General features: G+C 37.1%; 1 protein-coding gene and 1 long non-coding RNA gene across 2 annotated transcripts in view; one reads left to right on the top strand and one right to left on the bottom strand.

The window, feature by feature from the left end:
- The window catches only part of LOC110935738 (receptor-like protein 8), a 55,279-nt gene extending 29,006 nt beyond the window's left edge, over window positions 1-26,273 (bottom strand). Inside the window, exons 1-7 of the mRNA XM_035989721.1 lie at window positions 25,639-26,273; window positions 25,386-25,550; window positions 24,807-24,884; window positions 15,611-15,766; window positions 1,169-1,243; window positions 894-1,061; window positions 720-791 (exon numbers count right to left, since the gene is read on the bottom strand). Coding sequence (XP_035845614.1) covers window positions 720-791; window positions 894-1,061; window positions 1,169-1,243; window positions 15,611-15,766; window positions 24,807-24,884; window positions 25,386-25,550; window positions 25,639-26,074 — 1,150 coding nt within the window. The 5' untranslated portion in view covers window positions 26,075-26,273. The remainder of the gene's footprint in view (window positions 1-719; window positions 792-893; window positions 1,062-1,168; window positions 1,244-15,610; window positions 15,767-24,806; window positions 24,885-25,385; window positions 25,551-25,638) is intronic.
- Window positions 15,775-17,757, top strand: LOC118491710. Its single transcript, XR_004892031.1, has 3 exons — window positions 15,775-16,294; window positions 16,929-16,987; window positions 17,711-17,757. It is a non-coding gene; the product is annotated as an uncharacterized LOC118491710 (long non-coding RNA).
- Window positions 26,274-27,671: the final 1,398 nt, after the last annotated feature.

Below are 27,671 nucleotides of genomic sequence, written 5' to 3'. Positions count from 1 at the left end.
ATCGATCCTCCACCTCGAGGACACAGTGGGCTCTGGGTCCATGTTCAACAAAATTTCGCCCAACTATGTGGTTCGGAACACAACCGGACCGTTGACGCACTATCCTCCAGGTTCCGTGTGCTGCGGTTGGAATGTGAGAGATTTGATCGATATTTTAAGAAAGTGGAGACGGAAATGCCGGACCTTGGTGATGACGATCAGAAGGAGGTGGCCCTCATCAACTACCGCCATGAAGAGAGACATGATTTCAAACATATCTTGGAGTGGGAAGCTATCAGGATATGGTTTTAGATAGATAATATATTATGTGTTGTTTGGTTTTTTTTTTTTTTATTATGTTATGTTTTTAATGTTTAATATAAAAAATTTTAACTAAAAAATAACATGTTTATATCGTTTAAAATTTGCTCCGTTAACATACGTATAATTTAATTTTTATAAAGAGCATGCACATGATCCCATGTTAGAAAAATGTTTATAAATTATTAAAAAAAAAAAATTGAACAAAGATACGGAACCTGCGTCGTTGGCCGACGCTTAACATCCATCAATCTTTGTTATTTGTATGTAGTTTTTTGTACACGACTTGCAGGATCTTGCTCGAGGTTGGCTTTGTACTATTTGTGAAATATAAAATATTGCCATTGTTCAAACAATAAATATACAGAATGAGAACTTGTAAACGAAAAAGTATTCAAAAACACATTTTAAGAACATACCGTTTAATGTGTGTGACTGAAGTTCACATACGCTCAAGTCAAGTGTCTTTAACTTTCTCAATAAAGATAATTCTGCGCAGGAGAAATTGTAGGTTAGTTAATAAATAAGTGTGAATATGAGATTTATATTTAATATGTTTGTTAGTGTTGTGGGTTAACAAGAAATTTGGTTGCCTTGTGTGGGAAAGGAACTTCCAAATTGTAAAGAACCACTAAGATCAAGAATCTTGAGGGATGGGAGGAAACTTATGCATGATATGATGCTCTTGTTGAAGTTGAAATCGTAGCATGCCCCAAGATATACACTCTCAAGCCTTTCCATTCTCATTAAGCTCTTACAATCTATAAAAAAAGGTTATCGATTATGATAGTCTTTATAAAAGAATTGTGTATATAAGACATATATCCACAAATCACCAGTTTTTATAAGCTACATCTCCTCATTTTACCTTGAATACTTGGCGTGTTGTTGAGCTTGTTACAACTTAAATCCAACTTCTCAAGATTGGCGAGATTACTTAATTCTGTCATGCAAAAATGGGAGAGAAAAAAAAAACAAATGTGATTGTGATACATAATTTTCTTTTTTTTACCATAATCTTATAAATCCTAGTATAAAATAAAACAATTTTTGAGTAAATTATATAAATCAGTGTCACAAGTTTCAAATGTATATGTCATTTGTAAACTTAAGAAAGAAAACTTCATAAAAATTTCTGGAGCAATTTATGTAAGTTACCCCAACGCGTGTAAACCAATTGTGCTTCATTATACTGTTTTGGTTATTTTCTTTGGAAAGCTAAAGAGTTAAAAAGAAAGAATCTAAACATTTACAATTCGGTCAAAGACATGGAATGTAGCATATCGTTAACAGAGTTTTATATAGGGTTATTGGATTTTATCACTCCTAATATTTGGTATGGGCCGCTACTACTCTCAACTATCACTTTAACTCCCACCACAACTAACTTAACACTTTGTGTGTTGTGTCACGTCACAGGTGAACAGTTCTTAGTGTTTGACTCGTGTTATTGGTGCTATTAAACTAACATTTTGTAAATTACTAATGATTAATTGCTGACGAATCTGCTACTAAAAGACCAGTGGGGAGCCAAAAACCACTCAACCGGAGTGACACAACACATAGTGTTAAGCTGGAAGTGATGGGAGTCAAAGTGATAGTTAGGAGTGGCAACGGCTAATATCCAATAGTTAGAGGGATAAAATCCAATAACCCTAAAGTGAAAAGGTAAAGTTTTTTAGTACATTAAAGTGAGAGGATTTTCAAGTCTTATAAGAAGTAAAAATTTGTGGTTAAAAAAGTGTAATTGCCGTTTTAGTCTCTCAGGTTTGCATCAAATTGACATTTTAGTTCAAATTTTTTTTTTCTTCTTTGAGCCCTGAGTTTTTCATTTTCTTGTCATTTTGGTCCAACTCACTAACTTCGTTAAAAGACGTGAGTTAACTCACACTAAAGAGTATGCTAGTTGTCATTTTCATCCAAAAACCATTGTTTTCATCCAAAATCTAACAATCCTTGATTGTTTTATATGTGCGAGGTGGGCGGTGATGGATGGTGGGTGGTGATGGGTGACGGAGGAGGTGGAGATGGGGGTTGATGACCTTGATTTGTGTGTGTGAGAGAGAGAGAAGTGGGTTGGAGATTGGTGGATTTTTATTATATATAAAATATTTTTAAAAAACTTAAAGGTTTTTTTTAATTTATGTTAGTTAATAGTCCGCTTTTAAAAAATTATAGGGTTTTTTTTATATGTTAATATGTATTTTTATTTTTTTTAGTTTAAGGGTTTTTAATTAATGTTTTTCATATATATAATTGAATAAAAGAAAATAATTGATTTTTGGATAAAAATGACAACTATCAAACTATTTAATGTGAGTTAACTCACATTTTTTTAATAAAAAATATCAAAAAATGGAAACACATTTGAACTAAGGTGTTAGTTTGAAACAATCTCAGCAAAATAGTAATAAAATTATATTTCCAAATTAACTAATGTAATTTTTAAACAAAAATATAACTTTCTAGATAGTTAGGCTATAGGGTATGGTTATGAGCCTCTCATGATCACCAAGAACTTCCATATCTGCATCATGTCATCCACTTTCAATCCATCATCTATCACCAAGACCTTTCACATCAGCGTCATTTCATTACCCAAAGCACTATTCTATTAATTTTAATTTATTTTTGTGAAAAAGTAAAAGGAAATATTGAAAAAGGAAAGGATGCTCATGGTTGCTATTGTTTAATTCATGCAAACCATGATGGATGAGGTATGAAAGTGTCGTAGCAATCTATTAGGGGTCCTACATGACATTAATGACATAATTTATGCCCCTCACACCTTTTATCCTTAATAGATGTATGTAAATTTGTAGAATTTCTAAAATTCTTTTTTTTTGTCTAATTGCAATGCTGTGTTACGAATTCCTGCATGTGTGATTAAGTGATTCCTAGGGTAAGGGCACTTAATATACTCTAACATTAATAGGTGTTAATTTTAGTTGGCATCTGTTAGCACTTGTTATACCGTTCCTGATGGGTGTTTAAAGGCTTTAAAAGCTTCATATGTTAAAAAGTTAACTAAGAGAGAGAGAGAGGGATGGAATCAAGCATTGCAAAATTTACATACACACAACATGCTATATATATGTATTTTAATTAACTTAAAGGGTGTTAATGAGGGTTAAACCATTTCCTTATTGTAAGGTGAAGTGAAAGAAGGTTAGATAGGTGATGTGACGCTTATACGTACTTAAGTGGCGTAAAAATATATCCCATAGCCTAATAGAAGAAGCGGTACTTGCAAATGTAACATATGACTTGTGATATGGTTATTAAGTTTCTTTCGGGTTAATTGTTAATATCAAGAAATAAGAAGTTTGTTGGTGCACTTGTGTCTGTACTTTGTCTGTATTCGGTCTGTATATAAACGATGTTCTAAGTCTGTAAGTTGACCAAGTCAACCATCCTCCGGATTGACTTGGTCAAACAGTTAGAAAGAAGGTGTCTGTCTCGAAGGATAGCTCCTCGAAGGATATTGTTGATCCTTCGAGGTGCCCGAAAGATATGCTTCGAATGCTAGACCTCGAAAGGTGATCTTTCGAGGTCCCTGCTGATCTTTCGATTGACTTGTCATCGATAGATGATCCTTCGGACCATCTATCGGATCCTTCGGACTGGACAACCTGGGCTGAGTATATATATGCCCATGCAGTGTTGTGTTAGATAGAATGCACACCGAGAGATAGAGAGAAAGTTGAGAGCATTCTGCTGAAACACACACACACACACACTTTGAGAGTTTGCAAACTGATTGTAAACATTGTGCTTGTAACCGGAACCTTTCATACGCATTAATACAAGTGGTGTTAATCGTTGAATCTTTGTGTGTTTGTGTTTGTTCTTGCATCATCCCGGTTTGCTTGCTAGCTTGGATTCCGCACTCGCTAGCGAGTTAGTATAACAAGGTTTAGGTTTGTTCTCGATCCTCCGAGAGGGACCTACAAGTGGTATCAGAGCCTCGCTCTTTACCTTGTTTAAAACCGGGTTGTTCGAGTTCTTGGTGTGTTTGGACACTTGGTTTAGCACCCGTTTTTGGTGGTTTTCTTGCCTTTCTAAACTGAAAAACGGTTTCTAAACCATCGGGAGTGTTGAAGGTTGGGTTGGGTAACTTGAAAATTTATTTTTAAGCGACTTTATGTTTTTCCGGTCATATTCCGATCAATATTCCGGTGACTGGTATTAGGATAAGGTTTTCCCTTTTAGGCAATATTTTCAAAGTTGGTAGGAAAGGACATTCTGCCATACCTTTTGCCGAAAGTTGACCTTCACCAACCCATCACCTTTTCACCAACCTGTCAAATCAGTGTCAGTGTGTCAGTGAGTTTCCGAAAGATATCTTTCGACTTCGAAAGATCATCTTTCGATTGGAGATAGCTCGAAAGATTAGCATCCTTAGAGTAGTCCTTCGAAGTCTAAGAATTATCCTTCGTGTGTGGAATCTTTTCGAAAGTTAGTTGTCCGAAAGATAAGGATTCATCTCGAAAGATAAGGATCTTTCATTGTGAATCTTTCGAGATCAGTGTTCGAAAGATAGAGATCTTTCGAACTGTAAAACTTTCGTGATAATTGGTCGAAAGATAAGGATCTTTCATTGTGAATCTTTCGAAGACTTTGCTCGAAACTCAACAGTAATCTTTCGATCACTGTTGATCCTTCGAACTAGTCTGGATCTTTCGAACAGGTTATATCCTTCAACTCTTGTCTGTTTGCACTTAACAGTTTGTGCTTGTGTAGGTTATATATTAATATTTGATCAAAATGAGTTGTACAAGTCCTTGGGATTGGAGTTTAAACTCACAATCTAGTCAAGAATTAACTACTGCTGATGCTTGGGCTAAGAGCATGTTTCCATCGCCATCAATCAGTCCAAGTCAATGGGCTTTGGTGTCAAATCAAAGTCAAAGTATTCAGAATCTTCTTATTAGTGAAAGTGAAACGGGCAGCAACAATCGTCCTCCAATGCTAAATCATATGAACGATTTTCCATCATGGAAAAACCGATTTCACACGTATGTTCAAGGGCAAAGCACCAATCTTTGGACGTGTTTCATCAATCCGTTCAATACAGCTCTTGAGGTTGCTGCGTCGACTTCAGAAGGTTATGCCAACATGCTTGAGCCTGACAAGAAATCTTATGAATTAGAGAAAAAGGCTTTTGCAACACTTACACAAGCGCTCAATAAAGATATTTATCATCAGTTCTCCTACTGCAAGAACACGAAAACATTGTGGGATGCCTTGGTTGCTCGAGGAGAAGGCAATGCAGCTACGAGAATGTCTCGTCATGACTTGTTGAAGAAAGAGTTTGACTCGTTTCAGTTTTTGGAAAACGAGACTCTAAATGATATGACAACACGTTTCTATCATCTGATCAGTGAAATGTGTGCTTATGGGGTTATTGCTACTCAACAAGACATGGTGAACAAGTTTGCTGACGCCTTACCTCCAAAGTGGAGTTCTTTCATCGAGTTGTTGAAGCATACTGGAACTCTAGACACAGTAAATATCTATGAGTTCATTCAGAAACTGGAACATAAGAATGAGGAAGAAATCAGGAAAGCTAAGCGAGCTCCAGTTCCTCAAAATACGGAAATGTATCTTCCAGGCTTCGACATCTTAGCAAAATCCGCTGCTGCTCAGCAACCGAAACTGCAAACTGCTTTCGTGTCCAACACAAGTTCTCTTCCGTTTCCTCAAACCAATCCTGCTCCGGGTTTTGATCCAAGATCTTACATTCCAGTTCCATCATAGCCACCAGTACAACCACAACAGCAAGCTCATTTCACAAGCAATTCTCAACCTCCAAACCCTAACACTGTTCGTGTTGACACTTCAAATCTTTCCCAAGTCAGTATAGAAGTTGCAAAGGAGCATGTAGAACTGATCAATACTATGGTCAGTGCCTACTGCGGTCTAGTTGCGGGTCAGATTGGAAACATCAACATGACACATGAAGATTATCAACAGATCGACAAAGATGAAATGGAGTTGATGGATATTAAGTGGGCATTTGCTAGTGCGGTTAGAAGGGCCAAAGACTTCATGGCTCGTACTGGTAGAACTTCGTTGGAAGGGAAGAAAGATACGAAGTATGGGTTTGATATTAATGCCGTCACATGCTTTAATTGTGGCGAGAAAGGGCACTTCAAACGTGAGTGCACTCGTCCAACAAAACAAGGCAATCACAACCCATTCAGAAACCAAGACAGGAGGATTGTGGCAGTCAACAACAATCAGAACCAGTCCGGACCATCAAATACCAATCGGGCTTTGACAGTTCAAGGCGATGAGGGATGTGACTGGTCTGTACAGTTTGGTGACGGTGATCAGAGAAGTGGAACTGCTCTTTATGCAAAGATCATCAATCAAAAGTCATCTGAAAGTGATGACAGTTCTGGTTATTCTGGGAGTTCGGATGAAGAAGGCTCTGTTTCTGGGGATAATCAATCAGAGTCGGAATCTGAAGTGAAGGAGGAAGAAGCTTCTGGTGTTCAGGAGTTATTAAATGAAGCTGAGGAGTTGAAATGTCAGAAATCAATTCTGATTAGAAGGGCTGCTACTGCATCAAAGGAAATGGAGAAGTTCTTTTCTCAAGATGGAGCTTTTTCTTTTCAAACTGCCCTTATGGCAAACGTCTCAGCATCTTCGAGTCAGGTAACTTCTGAACCTCCTGCTCCTAGTGTTTGTAAATCATGTGCTGACATGAAGCTTGAATCAGAAAAGCTTCATAGTCATAATCAAAGTTTGGTTATTGAGCTATCGAAATGCAAAGAGGCAAATATGGCTTTAACTCGGAACGAAAAAGACTTTAAAGAAGTAATTGAAACTTTAAAGAAAAATGTTTCCGAAGTTAACAAAGTAGTTTACCACAAGCAAGTAAGTATAAATGAATATATTAACACTGTGGAAGAAACTAAGAAACAATTAGCCATTGCCAAATCTGAGCATGATGCGATCAAACAGAAATTGGATAGTTATTCTAACTCCCGATTTGTGCTTGATCACATCATCGATGTTCAACAACTGAAGGGAAATCAGAAAGGCATAGGGTACAAGAAATGTCCACCCCCTTTGATGAACAATTATACCAAGATGCCTGATGAGGAGGAAATGCCTCGGTATGAACCCAGTGTGCCTCTTGATGTTGAGGAATTTGCTACTGGCCTAGGGTTCAAATCGAACAGTTCCTCAAACACATCCGAAAAGCAACAAGAAACATCAACATCCATGGATCAAAGTCCTCCAATCATTGAGGACTGTGAGACATCAGATGATGAATCAGAACTGGATGTGAGTGAACAGGATAAATCATTTAACAAGATGAAAGGAGTTGTCATTCCCATTGAGAATCACATCCTGTGTGATCCTGACACTCCCGCTGTTTCATCAGTCGAGAAACAAGTGATAGATCCTGTCAAGATTGAAAAGAAGGTGGTGTCTACTGTTAAAAGCAGTAATGTGTTGTACACATTGGTTGGAGATAATAAAATCTACTCAGATCACGTTTTTCCAATTAAAAATGTAAATAAATCTTTGATTGATAAAGTCTTTGAAGACAATACAAACAAATTTTTGGGAAAAACACTTCCAGGAATTGTGGTAACACAATGTGATCCAATTCCTAAATCTGAGATTAGAAAACAATTTAGGAATCAAAAATCTCCAATCATTCAACAACCTAGTGCTTCTAATGGTAAACAACCAATCAAACGAGCTCAAAAGTCTAATGTCTCCCAAATGAAATCTGAAACAAACAGAGCTCGGTTTCAAAAGAAAGCAAAAGATGTCAAGTTCGTGTCATCCAAGGGTACTGATAAGATTGAAACTTTTGAGAACAAATCTAATACAGATTTTGTAAAACAAGTCACAATCTTAAAACGAAACAGTGATAATAATTACACTCAACATACAAATGGGTGTGATGAAAAGGCTAGTACCTCTGGGTCTACAACTTCGACATCTTATGGTCAATCAAGTTCTCCTAAGCTTGTTGAAAGGAGAAAATGCTTTAAATGTGGAGTAATTGGGCACATCATCAGAAACTGCCCTAATGCTCCAAAGCAGAAATATGTTGAGAAAGCTCCATCTGAAACAACTCATCCCCAACGTCGTTCAGTTTCACCTAAAAATGATAAACGAACTGTAAAAGAACAAGAAACTAAACAACGACGTAAGAACATGAAAACGGTTGAAAAAGCCTTAAAAACTGAAGTTAAAACAGTTCAAAAGGAACCAAGTGTGTCACAACCTGGAAAACCAGAATCTTCAAAAACTGGTAGGCAAAAACAACCTTGGTTACCTAAGAAGAGTGACAATTCAGGGGGAGCAGTGGTTCTGAAAAACCATCAAGAGATTGACATCACATTTCGTGATGCTCAGGGACGACCCAAGACCACTAAGGCTTGGGTCCCCATTCTCAACTGATGTTTTGGTTGACATGTGCAGGGTGTTCCAGGAGGAACTATGAACAGTCATTGGATTGTTGATAGTGGAGCATCTAGGCACATGACTGGCGACCTACGGCTTCTATACGACGTGAGAAATATTAGAGGAGGCTATGTCGCATTTGCGGGAGATAAAGGTGGTTATATCACTGGAGAGGGAAGTGTCTCCAATGGTATTGTTTGTTTCGACAAGATCAACTATGTGAAGCAGATTGATCATAATCTTCTGAGCGTGTCGCAAATCTGCGATAAAAAGTTCACCGTGCATTTTGATGATGCCGGCTGCTATGTGCTAAAACCTGGATTCAAAATTCCACAAGAATGGATTCTCTTATCGGCTCCGAGAGTTAATGATCTTTATATTCTCGATATGAGCCAGGCGATTACAACTTCTGCACAAGTCACCTGCTTTGTCTCTAAAGCCACGGAAAAGGAGTCAATATCTTGGCACAGAAGAATGGGGCACATTCACTTAAGAAAAATGAATCATTTGGTGAAAAACAATCTTGTGAATGGTGTGCCTGTTAGAAGTTTTCATTTGCAAGATATCTGTGTTTCGTGCCAAAAGGGGAAGCAGACGAAGAAATCACATCCCTTGAAGAAAATCAATACTGTCAGCTTGCCGCTCGAACGTCTTCATATGGACCTCTTTGGACCAATGAAGCACAAGACAATGTTCGGTGATGCATATTGTCTAGTAGTTACTGATGACTACTCTAGATTTTCTTGGGTATTCTTCATGGCACACAAAAGTGAAACTCCTGGCATCCTCAAGGATCTTCTCACTATGTTGGAAAATCTCTATACGTTGAAAGTGAAAAGGATCCGAAGCGACAATGGAACCGAATTCAAGAATCAATTTATGGATGAGTTTTGTACTTCTAAAGGCATTCTTCATGAGTACAGTTCTCGCTATACTCCACAACAAAATGGTGTCGCGGAGAGGAAGAATCGAACGATTATAGAGACTGCGAGAACAATGTTAGTTGAGTCGGAACTCCCTATTCAATTCTGGGGGGAGGCTGTGTCGACTGCGTGCTACACATTAAACAGAGTTCTCACAGTAAAGAGACATGGCAAGACTTGCTTCGAACTCCTTCAGAAAAGGAAACCGGATCTTTCTTACCTAGAACCCTTTGGTGGTCCTTGTACTATGATTGAACCAGATGGTAAATTTGGTGCTAAAGCTATCGAGGGCTATTTTCTTGGATACCAAACTCCAAACTTTCGTGTCTGGAATCTAGCTACCAAAAAGGTAGAGCTATGGAGTGAGGTGAGGGTTCAAAGGTATACGAGTCCTGTTAGGGCTCCGGGTGATCCGTGGATGTTCGATTATGATGGACTGTTTGACTCCTTCAATCTGCCAACCTTTGACGAAGAATCAGCAGCGGCTCGAATGTTGTTGGAAAGTGACAACGCTGCTGTATCGCCTTTGGTTAGACCTATTGTTGTTGACCCTCAAGGTTCTTCATCAGTTAACAATACGGTTCAAAATGAGGTTTATGAAGATGCTGCTGACTATAATGAGTCTTCTGAAGATGATGAATATCATGATGCAGCTGAAGGATCTTCTGCTCCAGTTGCTCCTGTTCAAGGTGCTTCTGTTGATACACCTCATGTGCAGAATGTGGATACTGCTGAAGGGAATGCATCCACCTCTACGCACATTCCTGGTGTGGAGTTGGTTGTTGATCTTAATTTTAACAATTTGGGTATCAATGCTTGTGTGCCTGATAATCCTGAAATGAGGATTCATGATACCCATCCCCAGCAGAACATAATAGGAGACGTCCATCGCGGTGTACAGACGCGTAATCAGCTGAGAAACAACCGGAATGCTGGTTTGTATTCAGCTATAAGAGAATCTGGTCAACAGAATGACTGGTCCTTCGCGTGCTACGTGTCACAAGAAGAACCAAAATCGTGGAAAGAAGCTATGAAAGACAGCTCATGGGTTGAAGCAATGCAGGAAGAATTGGTGCAATTTCAAAAGCTTGGTGTTTGGAAGCTGGTCGAGAAACCTGAGAACTACAAGAAGATTGGTACTCGATGGGTTTTCAAATGCAAGAAAGACGACCGCGGAGTGGTTATTCGAAACAAAGCTCGTTTAGTCGTTCAAGGTTTTCGTCAGATAGAAGGCATCGACTACAACGAAGTATATGCACCAGTGGCACGTCTAGAAGCGATTCGGATTTTTCTAGCCTATGCATCCTTCAAAGGATTCAAGGTTTATCAGATGGACGTGAAGAGTGCATTCTTACATGGTGTGGTAGAAGAAGAGGTATATGTCGAACAGCCTCCAGGTTTTGAAGATCCTATCCATCCCGATCGGGTTTGGTTGCTCAACAAAGCTCTCTATGGTCTTCATCAAGCCCCGCGAGCTTGGTACGCAACCTTATCAAACTATCTGCTGGAGAACGGTTTTCGACGGGGTCTTATCGACTGTACTCTCTTCATCAAAGAACAAGATGGAGATCTTCTTCTGGTACAGGTATACGTTGACGACATTATTTTTGGTTCTACTAATGATGTCTTGTGTAGGAATTTCGAGCGCATAATGCAGGATAAATTCGAGATGAGTGCTATGGGGGAAATGAATTTTTTCTTGGGCCTACAAGTACAACAAACGGAGTCTGGGATATTCATCCATCAGACTAAATATGTTGGTGACATCTTGAGCCGGTTCCAGATGTCTGATGCAACGCCCATTGGTACCCCATTGGCAGTAAATCACGGAATTACTCCAGATTTGAAGGGAGAAGCTGTTAGCCCTTCATATTACCGCGCTATGATCGGATCTCTTATGTACCTCACAGCATCAAGACCAGACATAATGTACCCAACGTGCTTGCTTGCCAGATATCAAGTCAATCCAAAGGACTCTCATCTTGCAGCTGTAAAAAGGATTTTTCGTTATTTGAAGGCTTATCCAGACACCGGTCTGTGGTACCCTAGGGATAATAACTTTGAATTGGTCGCATTCAGTGATTCTGATTTTGGCGGATGTAAGATCGACGGGAAATCCACGTCGGCTGGATGTCAGTTTTTAGGAAATCGCCTAGTCACATGGCAGTGCAAGAAGCAGACGTGTGTCGCAACTTCAACATGCGAAGCTGAATACATTGCTGCCTCAAGTTGTTGCTCCCAAGTTCTGTGGATCCAACAACAATTGCGGGACTACGGTTTTGAATTCCTAACTACACCTATCTACGTTGATAATTTTGCTGCATTACAGATCACTAGAAATCCTGTGCAGCATTCAAAAACTAAACACATCGAAATCAAATATCACTTCATACGTGATTGCTTTGAGAAAAGATTAATCGATGTAGTTAAGGTCCACACCGATGACCAACGTGCCGACTTATTTACCAAAGCGTTTGACAAATCAAGATTTGACTTTTTATTATTGGTAAATGGCATTAAGGTCAAGCAAGAGTAAAACCAACATCGGAAAATCATTTTTGTAAATATCTTTGTGTTTTAAATTTATCTTAGTTTATTGATTTTAGGGGGAGTAAATCCAAAAATATGAAAATCCAAAAACATCGAAAAATTTCAAAAACACAAAAACAATAGAAAATCAAAAATGAGTTTCCTGGCGAGCAAAAGAGAAAATGATAGTACATCAGTGGTCTATCCAAGCCTCTTTAAACCTTAAATGAAAAACGATAAGCAGCTCTATATAAGATGTATCGGTAGGCTCACAATCATGTTAAAGTGTGCAGGGTGATATAAATCTTAACTCGACTGAAGATCAGGTGGGAACCATTCATTGGCATATGATCTTAGTACCGAAATTTTGTTTGATAGATTGCCGAGGTTCTGAGATATTCGGTCTTTATGCTGCTTATCATCTGGGTATCATGATTGCTTCTATAAATAGACTAAGTCTAAGATCTTTCATGATACTATACATACGTGTACATTACATATTGCATTCGACCTCAATAAGTGATAAACAATCACATGTCCAAACAAATAAGTGATAAAATATCACATTTATCCGGGAGTCAAGTTCGTCTCTCTGCTATACGGAAGTACTGACCTGTTCACGGACTTGCTCCTGTGACCTCATGCATATGAAAATCAAGTTCCTCATCAATAAGTGATTATATCACAAAGGGCTTGTTTTCAAATCAAAAATAAGTGAGAATCTCACATCAATATACGGTCAAACAGATGATAATCGGTATACTCACCGGTAAGATGAACCCTCGTGCATACCTTGATACGGGAATGTGTCGTGATGTGGATAAACACCGGTCGGTAAGTATAAATCATACCTTAACGTATCCTCTAAACATGATTACATCTGATAAGTTGAGCTTAAGTGGACAACAATACCGATAATTGTTATAGGATGCTTATCTTAATGTTAATTAATTGAACAACAAGAGCGTTTTGGCATGACCGTACACTGATATGATTCTCTTACCCTCGAAACTCGCAAAAAGAATGTCTGAATTTATTTATTTACTGCTTTCAGTCTTTACTTTCAATATATTCAAAAATACCAAAAAGATTTTGGGTGTGTTTTAATATAAACTTTATAAAATTCCAAAAAGATTTTATTTCTACTTTATTTTCGATCGTACGATGTTGGAACTCGAGTCTTCGTTGCCTAAAATCTAAACGAAAACCGAATTTGACTAAATCTTCATAAACGGTCGAAATTTGCAAGTTTTTGAAAGTAAAGGTTGAAATTGTTGAATTTATTAAACTTTCAAACTGTCGGACGGTGTTTGATTGTGACATGGTCATGAGTGTGTCATTTGTTATGGTAACTATATTCCTAGCAGTTGTTCTCATTACGCGTTTAGATTTCTTGCATGTGCAGAGTCTAAAGGCTAGGAGAACATGGTCGATGACAAAGCTTTGGAATGAAGACACGACATGAAGGCACTCAAGTGATGAAAATGAACGAGTTGCCGCTGGCCATCATCAACACCTCAAGGATCTCACTTCATAAAGTTAAAGTATTTCACAAGCATAACTCAAGGGGGAGCTTATGTTAAGGGGGAGTTTGTAAACACACTTCCTACATGATACGGGTAGTTTGTTAATACACTCTCCACTTTCAAGACGTGAAGACTTTGAAGATCCTCCGACATTGAAGACTTGAAAGGACATCAGAGTTTTGGGAACTCGAAGACCAAAGACCGTCGAAGTTCGAGACAAGTCTACAACTATAGAAGATCAAGACAAAGCTACAGCCAAGGGGGAGTTTGTTGGTGCACTTGTGTCTGTACTTTGTCTGTATTCGGTCTGTATATAAACGATGTTCTAAGTCTGTAAGTTGACCAAGTCAACCATCCTCCGGATTGACTTGGTCAAACAGTTAGAAAGAAGGTGTCTGTCTCGAAGGATAGCTCCTCGAAGGATATTGTTGATCCTTCGAGGTGCCCGAAAGATATGCTTCGAATGCTAGACCTCGAAAGGTGATCTTTCGAGGTCCCTGCTGATCTTTCGATTGACTTGTCATCGATAGATGATCCTTCGGACCATCTATCGGATCCTTCGGACTGGACAACCTGGGCTGAGTATATATATGCCCATGCAGTGTTGTGTTAGATAGAATGCACACCGAGAGATAGAGAGAAAGTTGAGAGCATTCTGCTGAAACACACACACACACACACTTTGAGAGTTTGCAAACTGATTGTAAACATTGTGCTTGTAACCGGAACCTTTCATACGCATTAATACAAGTGGTGTTAATCGTTGAATCTTTGTGTGTTTGTGTTTGTTCTTGCATCATCCCGGTTTGCTTGCTAGCTTGGATTCCGCACTCGCTAGCGAGTTAGTATAACAAGGTTTAGGTTTGTTCTCGATCCTCCGAGAGGGACCTACATAGGGCTGTAAACGAGCCGAGTCGAGCCGAGCTCGACCCGGCTCGAGCTCGGCTCGAACTTAATTCGAGCTGGCTCGGCTCGAGCTCGAATTTCAAATCGAGCTGAGATTTGAGGCTCGAGCTCGACTCGATTAAAATTCGAGCTAGCTCGGCTCGACTCGATCTAGCTCGAATTAACAAAGAACCACAAAATTCACTACTTAAAAATCCCTAAAAATGAATCTTTTTATAGACTAAGGGCCATAATTGCAATTATATTTAACCAAATGGCTAAATATGCAAGTATAAATAGATAACTCACTTTGTACATTTTCTTTACTTTCTTTTATAGATGAGATACTCCTTTAGTTTTTATCTCCTGAGCGATGTGGGACCCAAAAATGAAGGATGTAAACCTTATCGAGCTGGCTCACGAGCTCGCGAGCCGAGCCAGGCCAAGCTCGAGCTCGGCTCGTTTACAAACCGAGCCGAGCCGAGCTGGCTCGTTTACAACCGAGCCGCTTTCGAGCCGAGCTCTTTTCGAACTTTTTTCGAGCGAGTTTCGAGCGAGCTGCGAGCCACGAGTTTTTTGAACACCCCTAGACCTACAAAGTTTTTTTTTTCCTTATCTTTACATGTTTCCATATATCTTTTAGCTATCAAATCACATACTTTATTAAGTAAAAAATATAAATTAACTAAACCAAAATTTTAATATTTTCTAAAAGACTAAAACAATATCAGCCATATTATAACTGAAATTATGTATAAGAAATAGAATATGAAGAGATAATATATGACTGAAATTATGTATAAGAAAGAGAATATAAAGTTAAACAAGAAAACATTAAAAAAAATATTGTGTTTGCAGAATTATGACCGTGACACAATCAATTATTATTTTTTTATTTATCAGGTATATGTTTATTTGTTTCTGCTTTAGCCTAGCACTTTGCTATACAATCAACCACATGTGTATTTTACAAACAAATAATAAAATCAATTAAATTAGAGATAAACATACCTTGAGCTGGAAATGATCCGGATAGTAGATTCCCAGAAAGGTCTAGAGATTTAAGTGATGAAAGACCACCTAATGATGTTATAAGGCTTTCATTGAATTGATTCTCCCGAAGATTTAGAACTTTTAATTTCTTCAAAATAGAGACCGCCTCCGAACCTGTGATCATCCATGGTAGTTATTGACCAATATGGTACTTATTTATTTATTTTATTTTATTCAAAAATGGTAGTTATTGACTAAGGATTAGGTTCAAACATGAACAAAATCTCAACTGCGTGAACTGATCTGGACCATTGATTATTATGATCTTGATTATTAAATTGAATGGCATGATGGTAATTATTTGATTAATTGTTACTATTTAATTAAATGAATAAGGGTATATAAAATTGATTGCATTAATCTCGTTCTCTCTCACAAATCAACATATTCAAACCTTATTCAAGATCCAACTTTCTCTCTCAAAACAACCCCTCATCTCATATCTCGCCGGCATCAAAACAAACATTCTTCTCAGATCTCGCCAGCATCGAAACAAAAACAGGGCCAACTTTCTCTCTCTCAAAACAATCCCTCGTCTCAGATCTCGCTGACATCAAAACAAACACTCGTCTCAAATCTCGCCGGCATCGAAGACAAGAACTCCGGCGAACCCCAGTGGTGACAATCGTGTAGCGACCAGAGGTAATAATACAATCAGCCCACTTTTATTTTAGTTTCTGAATGGAAGTCACTAGATCCCGATGGTTAAATGAAATCACTAGGCTTGTTTTTGAAGTAATTGATTAGAACAAGTTTTATTTTCATAACCTCTGTATTGCAAAGTAAATGAAGATAGAATTTCGTTTGCATATTTTTATTTTTACTCTAGGCCATGGGTTGTCAGATAACCCCAAGAATCAAAGGGTTTAATGGATAAAACCATTTTTGAAACTTTTTCACATACTGTTTTCAAAAATAAATTAGTTGCTCTTTCTTTGAATAATCTATATATGTTTAAAATTTAACATGTCGTTAGACCAAGATCAAATATATAAATGATATATGTATTCTTTGGTAATAAATAAAAGACTTCGTGTATTTTCTTTGAAGAAACTACTAAGTATATTTTATCTATTTATTTAATGCATGACAATGATGAGAACTAATTAAGCTTCTTGATAAATAAACTGCTAGACTTATTTTTTTTATTCATTAAGCCATTGACTTATTTAGAAGGTTAGCTTTTAAAGAATTATAAAATGTTTTTCTTTAATAAGTGCAAGCAAATTGTGTGACACCAAGTTTAGTAGATTTAAAGTTACAATAATATTTGTAGGCCTTGCAACATTCATTAAGTTCGCACGAGTTATTTACAGTTTCATGTTTGCAATTAAGGTATGGACTCTAAACAACATATGTGTACGAGTTACGATTCCATTTTACGTTTTGAACTTTTTCGATTGATGGTTGTTTACTACTGAATGAAAAGGATTGTTTAAGTTAAATGATAAGTAAATATGATGAACTTGTAATATTAGGTTACTGATTCTCATTGTTGAACTTGTAATTTACAAATTCACGTTATATAGTGATTGCAAAGTATTAGTTGCTGCGTTTTTTTTTGTTCAATTTTTTTTATTTAGCTCTGTTTGTAATGCGATGTACACATGTGTATTTTGATTTTGCTATGTTTCTAATGCGGTGTACACATGTGTATTCTGATTTGTTTTGTTTTTAATGCGATGTACACATGTGTATAGCGTCTATTTTTTGTGATATCTCATATTTTTTTGTGTATTGAATGTGTAAAGTTGCTGATGTACACTTGTGAATTATGCAAAGTATTAGTTGCTGAGTTCTTTTTGTTCAATTTTTTGATTTTACTCTGTTTTTAACGCGATGTACACATGTGTATTCTGATTTTGCTCTGTTCTTAATGCGAAGTACATGTGTGTATTCGGATTTTGCTCAAATTTTAATGTGACGTACACATGTGTATAGCGTCTCTATTTGTGATATCTCATAATTTTTTTGTGTATTGAATGTGTAAAGTTGTTGATGTACACTTGTGGATTGTGCAAAATATTAGTTGCTGAGTTTTTTTTTGTGCTATTATAGGAGTTGTCGTTAACGAGAAAAGTGGAGATGGAAGGTCGATAAGGATGATTCATGTATGAGGTCGATAAGGATGATTCACGTATGTTTGTTTGCTTGGTCGATAAGGATGATTCAGCATACAACGTGGCGAATAGTTGTAAAAGATTATGTTTTTTGTTTTTCTGATTATGTTGGGTTTATTGTTTTCACGAAACTGGAACTTGTAATTGTATGTTTTTTTGTTTGGTTTGGCAAACATTATAGAACTTGTAATTTGTTATATAAAAATGTTTTACATGTATTGTTTCTATGTATGTATTATGTAGCTAATTACACATATGTACGATGCTCAGTACACATGTGTACTGTTTTATTAATATCCAAGTACACATTTGTATACCGTTGAAATATGAAGGTCACGTGGATCTTAAATATCAAAATTTGAATTCTGGTGATGAAATCTGAAATAAAAAATTGAAATTGAAATCTTGTGATTTGTTGTTTGTTTTGATAATTATCTTATTAAAAAAATAAAAGATAATGTGGATAATGAATTTAAAATAGGAAAGATGTAACTTAATTCAATTATTAAAATAATGATTTAAATCTAATTTTTTATATAATTACAATCCTACCCTTAACAACTAAAAAGGAAATCAATGGTCCAGATCTGTTCACGCAGTTCACTCTTGGGAGGTTGTTCACGCTGGAACCCTACCCTATTGACCAATATAGTATTTATGTATTTTTTTTTTTTTGAAAAGTGTATATTATTCACAACGCCACCCAAACCAGAGACACAACAATCACTACAACGGAATTACAAAAAATCAAAATTACGCCAAGTATTTAGTTATCGTAGTCTAAAATAAATTTTAAAATATCACGTGAAACAAATACTAAGGTTGAGTCATAGAGATGAACTAGTATTTTCACCCATCACGTGTTGCGTGGGTGTCATAGAGGTAAAGATACCAAAATATTTTAGTAAGGTTCAGAACACTTCATGTTTGGATTCGGCCCATTCCAGAAGAAAAGAGCATCAAGTATCTTTTTGTTTTTCATTTTTTTTAAACACAGAAACGTAAGGAAACATAGATCTTTTAAACACAGAAACGTAAGGAAACATAGATCTTTTTGTTTTTCATTTTTTTTAAACACAGAAACGTATGGCATATATGATAATGTTTCAAGCATTTAGGAGGTGTTTAGCACAGTTGTGTGATTTGACGCTGTTAACTTATAAGAAAGTGAGAGTATGTGGTCATGTATTTCAGTCCCTCGAATTCATCATACTTGTGGGCAACCTTCCATAGATCACTCACCCATGGAAATATGTTTCACTATGTTTATGACACTTGGGCGGTAAAGGCAAAGTTCTTCAGTTCCCCTTTCATAACATTTAAAATGCATATCTCCATCCTAAGATGACTACACAGGGTTGGTTGGTTAAATTTACCCATTTAATGCCTTTGACAATTTTATGGAGTTTGCACAGATGGTGGGGAGAGGTGGCCACACTACAAGTATACTGTTTTCATAATATGCGCGTCGGTCCTGAAAATTCGTGTACTCTGTTCGAGCTCGATAAAACGTGCCCTTAGGCCTTAACGAAATTGGGTATTGGGCTCACTAAAGGTCTAAACCGAATGTCAATGGGCTAATAACTAATCTAAACCATAAAAATAGTTTTGTAAGTGTGCTTATATTTTTGTTTGTATAAGTATACCCTATTAGTTTATTTTTTTACAGAGTAACTTACAAAAATCGTCCTTTATATATGTTACTTATTGCAAACTAAAATCGTCCTTTATATATGTTACTTATTGCAAACTGTGTCATTTGTCTTTAATAATTACAGAAAACGTACTCTATGTTTACAAACCCTTGCAAGTCACATTCTTTAATCCTAACTCAGTTAGTTTTCAGAACTAAGTCTGACCAATTGAACCCCACATGAGGGTATCTTAATCATTTTACCATAAATATTAGAATAAAAAATCATAAAAAAATAATAAATACATTAATCATGTTTAAATAGATTATACATATATGTACACATAATTTTTCTCTAGCCTTATCACATTTCTATCTCTCTCTAACTTCTCTACCACCACCACCACCGGGGAAAAACAGGGCAAAAGCAGAGGAAAAAACATATATTAATTTGGCACATTTGAACCCTCTCATTCGTTTCCTCCCTTGCAAATTGGCGGAACCTCCGTTCCTCCTCTCTATCTTTCATATGATTCCCATTATCGAATCTGGTTTTTGCCTAATAATCATGATACATTTTATAATTTACAGTTTCTCAAAGTTGTATTTTGAATCTAGGCTAAAAGGTTCATTCTAAACATTAAATTTATACCCAGATCATAATATTGATTTTAATGAAAGACGATGGCTTCAATATTTGTAAGCACCATTTCTCACGATACCCATGACTCACATTCTAACAATGATGATGGTATTGTAAAATTGTTTATTTTATTCAAGAAAATGTGATTAATTTGGCAAAAACAAGGCAAAAGCAGAGGAAAAACGAAGTAAAAACAGAGCATATGCCAATTTACTGTTGGAAAAATAGGTAAAAATAGCATTTTTCACAAATATAGGAAAATGATTTTTTCCTATTTTGGACTAGAAATAAATATACTAAAATGAGCGGGTTTTATGTATTTATTTGTGGGTTTGTGTTCTATGAAGGAAGAGCTTCGCAACGAACTAAACCACGTCCAAAACCGAGCTAAGATGAATGAGACATCGATGCTCAAAGTTGGGTGTTTGGAACATTCAATGCTGAAACTAAAGGGAAAGTAGCTCCTTGTCCCACATCGGAGGAGAGATGGAACTTAAATGGGTATTTAAGGTGGAACTCCCTATCCTTATTGTTTCATGGAAGGACACACTAGTGTCCTCGCGAAGGGTGCGGTGCACCCTAACTCGCTTGCGCTCGCGCGTGGGCGATGCGGCGCTTTGATGGCGCACTTCGCTCGCATCGCCGCGAGCCGCTTAAGAGCCGCCTTTGTATTTTTGACCGCGTGCGCGTGGTGGAGCACAAAGGTTGCAAGGACCAAGTGGTAGGTGATGCAGCGCATGACGTGGCAGTCATGCGCATGCGCGCGCGAGTACATGGCACGGAGGCGCGCGGTTGCGTGCATGGTGCATGGGTCCTACTGTGTCGTGCGCGGCGCACCAGAGTGAGCCAATACGGCGCGACTGTGTGGCGCGCTCGTATAGGCTCATAGGTGACGTGGCGCACGTGCGCATGGACTTGAGCCAAGAGGACGCAACGGCATGGGCGTGCAGACCTGGGTGCGCGCGCACCAGGGTGACTTGCGCGCGCAGAAGCTTCCAGCATTGAATGACAGTGCAGTTTCAATCCAGCTTCGTAACTGACGAGTTACTAAGCTTTGACTGAGAATTAAATGACGTATTAAATTGCATTGAAGACGTTTAATGCAATTTAAACCTCTCATTTAATTCGTTTTTTGCTGTTTCAAACCGGGAGCTGTATAAATACAGCTCCATACCTTGCTGTAGAGAACACTACGAAAACCCAGCTACACAACAGCTTATGCAAACAACTATCTTCCTACTTCTAATCTTTTTCCTGTAGTTGTCAAGGTAACCTTCGAGTTGTAGGCGAATTCCGGCAGTATTTCTGCTCCGGCTGTTGTACCCTGGGAAACAAAACGAGTACTTCTGGGAGACTCAGAATTTGTTTCAAGGGAAGCGTGTGATCACGTGCCTCAGCCACTCTGCTTCTATTCCATTTCTTGTATTTGCTTTTTCAGTTGTAATAGTATTGCTTATTTTCTACTTTCTTTGTATTGTAATCAGTAATAAAATTTGTTTATTTTATTTTATTACGTGAACGGTTCCTACATTTACAATATAAATTTCACAAGATAATGCCTCTACAGTTAGCGGCAGAACCCTAGTCAAAGTCGTCACTACTATGGTTAGCGGCAGAACCCTAGTGTTGATGCAGATTTTGTGTCCGATGTTGTTTGAATAGATTAGTTTTATTTTATGCTGAATTTGTAATAGTTAGTGAAACGGTCAAACGAACTTGTATTGACCCGCTCGTTTGAAGTGGTCAAACGAGAGGGTTATTTGTTTGACCATGTGTGTTTGCTAGATAAAGGGGGTGTGGCTATAAATAGCAACCCTTTTGTCATTTGCAAATTTGAGAGAGGGTGAGCTCATTGAGAGAGTTCACAGAGAGCTTTAGTGTTTGGGGGAGAGATCACCACTTGGTCTCTCCCTGGATGTATACTCCTTTGGTATTGTTCAGTTATCTTGTACTCGGGCCGATTTCTAATGCTATACTACCGATTAATACAAAGAAGTTTTGTGTATCCATATCTAATCTTTCCCGTCTTGAACTAATCTCACACTAATCACAGTTTCGGTCCCGAAACACGGTCCTACAATTGGTATTAGAGCCATGGTACCCGATTTAGTTAATCTAACCGTTTGCTAAATCACATGTGCTCTAGATTTGTGTTTATTGTGATTTTTGTTCAAGATGTAAAAATGGTGAAAATGAAGAAAACCCAGATCTGGACTGAAATTCGCGGGTCTAGCTGAAACGGATCACAACCGAGTGTTGGGTTTTATGTTTTACACCATGTATTTCAAGTTTTCATCATCAAATATCACTTTTGAAGTGATTTTTGTCAGATCTACAAAAGAAACAGTGGTTGTGTTCTTAAAGCTGTGTGGTGGCTGCTTTAAGAAACTAGGGTTTCTTCATATCTGCATCGACGAAGAATCCACTGGCGAACACTTCATGTCGACGAACAATTGAACAATTAAACATTTGAAATGGGTCAACGAAGCATCAAAACGACAAACCTTATTATACATGACGAAGATTCTTATATTGACGAAGCATGCTTGTGACGAACACTACGACGAAGCCTGTTTACCGGCGAAGACTCAATGTTTCGACGAAGACTCACTCCTAGCCGAAGACTCCTAGTCGACAAAGACTCGTTATTGGAAGACGAAGACTTCCTCTGACAATGAATCTCAGCGACGAAGACTTTACTTGGTTATTGTTGGCTGTATCTGAATCTCAGCGGCTGTACCAGGTTGATGTCGGTCCAGGTTGATCGGTTGTTGTTGTTTATCAAAAGGAGAAAATGGAAATTGATGTGGGGCGGCTACTATGAGGTCTGTGTATCGAAGAAGAAGAAGAAGAAGAAGAAGTCAGACATGAAGATGTTTGCTGTTAATTTTGGATGTGGAATATTGTAGACGAAGATACAGATACTACTTGCTGTGTATCGAAGAGAGAGAAATAAAGGATGACCATGATATTGTCGGTTGAAGTCAATTGTAAGGCAGCTATGTTTTTTATTTGGCCCATCACTTAATCAGCCTAAATTCTACTCTCCTTTGGGCCTGAATGGACGAAGAATAGTTAAGTGGAACAACTAAGTGGGCCCTAGAGAGAAAAGTCAGACTTGGTATCATCAGCTTGTTCTCTAAGATTTTTTAGTAGGAACAATTAAGTAGGGCCTTACACTTTTGAGTTAAGTGGACCATGAAGTTTAGTGGATCACTAAGAGTTAAGTGAGTCACGAACCCTTTAATTGTTCGTTGGATTGTATTTTGGGCTTAACAGGTTATTAGTTCATCATAAGTCCTCATTGGCCCAAATTAAGTCTTCGTGGCCCACATGAGAGTTCGTAGGTATTGGGCTCACTTTCAGAGATTGGACTCGTTTCTACTCTAAATTGCAAAGTGGGGTCCGGTGTTCGCAAAGTTTATCTGAATCGCGCTTTAACGTCAAATTCGTACAGGTTCGGGAGCGCGCGGGATGATGTGAGATGATGAAAACTTGATTTTTGTTAAACGTGGGGTAGTTACGGTTACCGATGCAAACGTCAAATTTGGTGAGTTGACTATGGGCCATAAACCAAAAACGGTATGTTCACTTCCGCACGTCAGTGTTTATGATTGTTATTGGTTATTCGTAATGTTCGAAAGCATTTTGATGCAGATTTTGTGTCTGATGCTGTTCGAATAGATTAGTTTTATTTTATGCGGAATTTGTAATAGTTAGTAAAACGGTCAAACGAACGTGTATTGACCCGCTCGTTTGAAGTGGTCAAACGAGAGAGTTATTTGTTTGACCATTTGTGTTTGCTAGACAATGGGGGTGTGGCTATAAATAGCAACCCTTTTGTCATTTGCAAATTTGAGAAAGGGTGAGCTCATTGAGAGAGTTCACAGAGAGCTTTAGTGTTTGGGGGAGAGATCAACACTTGGTCTCTCTCCGGATGTATACTACTTTGGTATTGTTCGGTTATCTTGTAATCGGGCCGATTTCTAATGTTATACTAACGATTAATACAAACAAGTTTTGTTTATCCATCTCTAATCTATCCCATCTTGAACTAACTCACACTAATTACGGTTTCGGTCCCGAAACACGGTCCTACACCTAGTCATGCCGTTGTCGTCCTTTATGCATCAGACAAACATGAGGGTGGCTTAGGGTTAGGGCTATGTGTTCTAGGGGTTGAGGTTTTAAAAGACTGAGAAGATGAAGATCTTGATTTTAGTAAACAGAGAGAGAGGGGGGAGGGAGAGAGATAAACCTGGAAGAGAGAGAAAGAGTGGGTTGAAGTTTTAATTTATTAATTTGAGTAAATAGGGTCAAATGACCAAAATACCCTCTTATGGCTTATTTTTTTCAAATTTAACCATGAAAACTAACTGAGTTAGGGCTAAAGGACGTAACTTGCAAGGGTTTGTAAACAAAGAGTACGTTTTCTGTAATTATTAAAGACAAAGGAAACAGTTTGCAATAAGTGACATAAATAAAGGATGATTTTGTAATTTACTCTTTTTTTATTTATACATATCGGATTTTTTTTTAAAATAACGTGACATTCGAAATATCGGGCCCTGGCCGATGGTACTCTCCGCCCACCCTCAGGGCTGGCTATGTATCTACATAATTAATTACCAACAAGAACATAAGGGTAACATAATCTTTGTTTTTAGTTTTTCTTTGTGACTCTTCTCATAATTTTCTCTCTTTAATTATGTGAAATTTATTGTTTGTGACAAAATTAAGATGGTATATATTAATTACCTTGCAAGGTACCATAACAACCACATTGAGTAAGATCCAGCACCTCCAAGTTTTCAAAAATTGAAAATTCAGAAATGTCTGCAAAAGTGAATAAGTATCATCTTCAGAGCATAAACAAATATAGTAGTGTAAACTGCTAAAATGGTCCTTGAAGTTTGGTCACTTTTTCCACTTTAGTGCAAAACTCAAAACCCTTTGAATCTGGGTTCCTGTTGTTTCAATTTTGTTGCCATTTTCATCCAAAATCAAAATCTGGTTAGATTTTTTCAGTTAACATCCAACTTTTTTTCTTTTTCCTCCCTTTTAATGAAGGGAAAAATGGTTTTTTAACGTTTTATTGTAACAATTTAAAAAAAATCTAACCACATTTTAACTGAAAAAGTTGGATGTTGACAAAAATTGACCAGATTTTGATTTTGGATGAAAATAGCAACAAAATTAAAATCACAGGGACCCAGATTCAAAAGATTCGAGTTTTGGACTAAAGTGGCAAAAATGACCAAACCTCAGTGACCATTTTGGCAGTTTACTCAATATATTATAAGAAAAGTTAAGAAAATGGAATGACAAACAACATACCATAAAAAGGCGGCATGGTGTATCCTTGGTATGAGTTAATGTAACTGAGATCCAAAATTTTGAGTGAAGTGAGTGCACCCAATGAAGGAAAGATGTTGGTTTCAATATAATTAGTACTCAGGTTCAATAGCTCTAGTTTCTTCAAACTCGACAACGTTTCAAGTCCTGTGGAAAAAATAGTTATTTGTAGTAAATTTATGCTTAACTTAATTACAGGCACTTTGAGTCAACATTTTAAGGTTTTCATAAATACCTATGTTCGCGATTGGTTTGCCAATATAGTTCCACGATAAATCGAGACTTTTTAACTCCTTGAAATGAAGGAAGTGAGAAAAATTTAACGGCCAAAGGGGGATAGGATCTTTGTCAAAGTATTCGTCGACTTCAAATTCTAAAGAGAGTACGTTGCCCAAAGACAGGTGTGTGATGTACCCGGTAGTTTTGTCACACTTGATCCTCTCCCAGTCACAGCATTCACTACTGGCGACGCCATGATCAACCCAAGTGGCGAGAAGATTGCCGATGTTAAAACGGTATGCTAATTCGTGAAAGGAGGCTTTGATTTCGAGGAGTGCCTTTCTTTCATCTTCAATACAAACGCGCCCTTGCATCCGTCCAACCGTGAAAATTAGTAGCAACATGAATATCAATAACGGTGATTTGTGCTTACCTGAACACCAAGTAGCCATTTTAGTGCCTAACAAGAAGGGCTTAATTTCTATTGCCGGCAAATAAATGAAGTATTTTCAACGGCTGTGTAGAGATATGATTAGTTTCTATTATTCTATGGCTCTTAAAATAGAAGAAATAATTTGTATGCAGAATATTCAACTTGCTATAAAAAGTCTTGTTGTCTTTATTTTAAAAGACACCGATTCCTTTGCCCCCTCAAATCATCAAAAAACATAATGAATATTTATATCAAAAATTGACATGAATATACTAAATTTCACTACTAGAAAACTACTACTTTTCTCACGTCAATTTCCGTAGGAAATCCGTGGGTAACTGCGTTTACCCACGGATTTCCCACGAAAATGGCTGTGGGAATTTTGCTCGTGGATAATTTTTTTCTGACGCATTTCCTATGGAATTTCCTACTCCTTTCCCACACAAATGTTTCGTTAGAATTCTCCTACTTATTTCTCACGGAATTAATTTTCTTAACTTTCCGACGCATTTCCTACGGAATATTTATTTTTTAAAATTTTGTGCTTAAAACAATTATATTTATATTTATTATATAATATTTATATATTTTAATTTCTTACACAATTCCTACGGAAAAAAAATCGGCCAAAAAGGGGAAATTCCCCCTGGATCGGTGTGTGCCTGGGATCGAACTCGAGACCTATACGTTATAACCGAAGTGTCTTAACCAGTTTATCCTCCTGTACAGGAGCTGATATATCTTAGATTTAATTCTATATATATACTATTTGAGTCAATATTTTCCTACACATTTCCTACGGATATTAATTAAAAACCTACGGATAGGAAATGAAACATATTTCGTGAGCAATTTGTCGATAATTTCTGACACACTTCCTACGGATAGGAAATGAAACATATTTCGTAGGAATTGTGTTGGTATTTTCCTACACTTTTTCTACGGATATAAATAAATTTATTTTAAAAATAACATATATTGATATAAATAATAAAACTTTATGTTTTAATATCAATAATTTCATAGGAAATGAAACATATTTCGTAGGAATTGTGTTGGTATTTTCCTACACTTTTTCTACGGATATAAATAAATTTATTTTAAAAATAACATATATTGATATAAATAATAAAACTTTATGTTTTAATATCAGTAATTTCATTTTATTATGAATTTTTTTTAATAATAAATTGGATTCCGTAGGAGATCGGTCGGAATTTTCCTACACTTTTCCTACGCATAATAATTCCTACGAATTTCCGACTAATGGTTAAAATGAAAACGGATTCCGTCGGAGATCGGTCTGAATTTTCCTACACTTTGCCTACGCAAACCAATTTGTCATTCTTTTGTCGCTTTTTTTGTCACAAAACTAAGACCCTTTTTAATATGTCGGAATTTCGTAGGAAATGTGTAGCCATTTTCGTTCGTAGGAAATGCGTAGGAAATTTTGGTAGGAAAAATAGCAGTTTTCTAGTAGTGTTTATGTACAGAATTAATTCTATGTTTAATTATAAAACTAGTGGAAATTTCCATAGATTGCGACGAGAATTCGGTATAATGGTTTTGAAGAGGTATGGTCCCAATTGTTTGTCTATATGGCAAGGACCACACCA

The sequence above is a fragment of the Helianthus annuus genome, chromosome 4 (genome assembly GCF_002127325.2).
Source record: "Helianthus annuus cultivar XRQ/B chromosome 4, HanXRQr2.0-SUNRISE, whole genome shotgun sequence".
Taxonomy (NCBI): Eukaryota; Viridiplantae; Streptophyta; class Magnoliopsida; order Asterales; family Asteraceae; genus Helianthus; species Helianthus annuus.
Note: the sequence above shows the minus strand (reverse complement) of the source record. Positions and strands in the feature narration are given on the sequence as shown.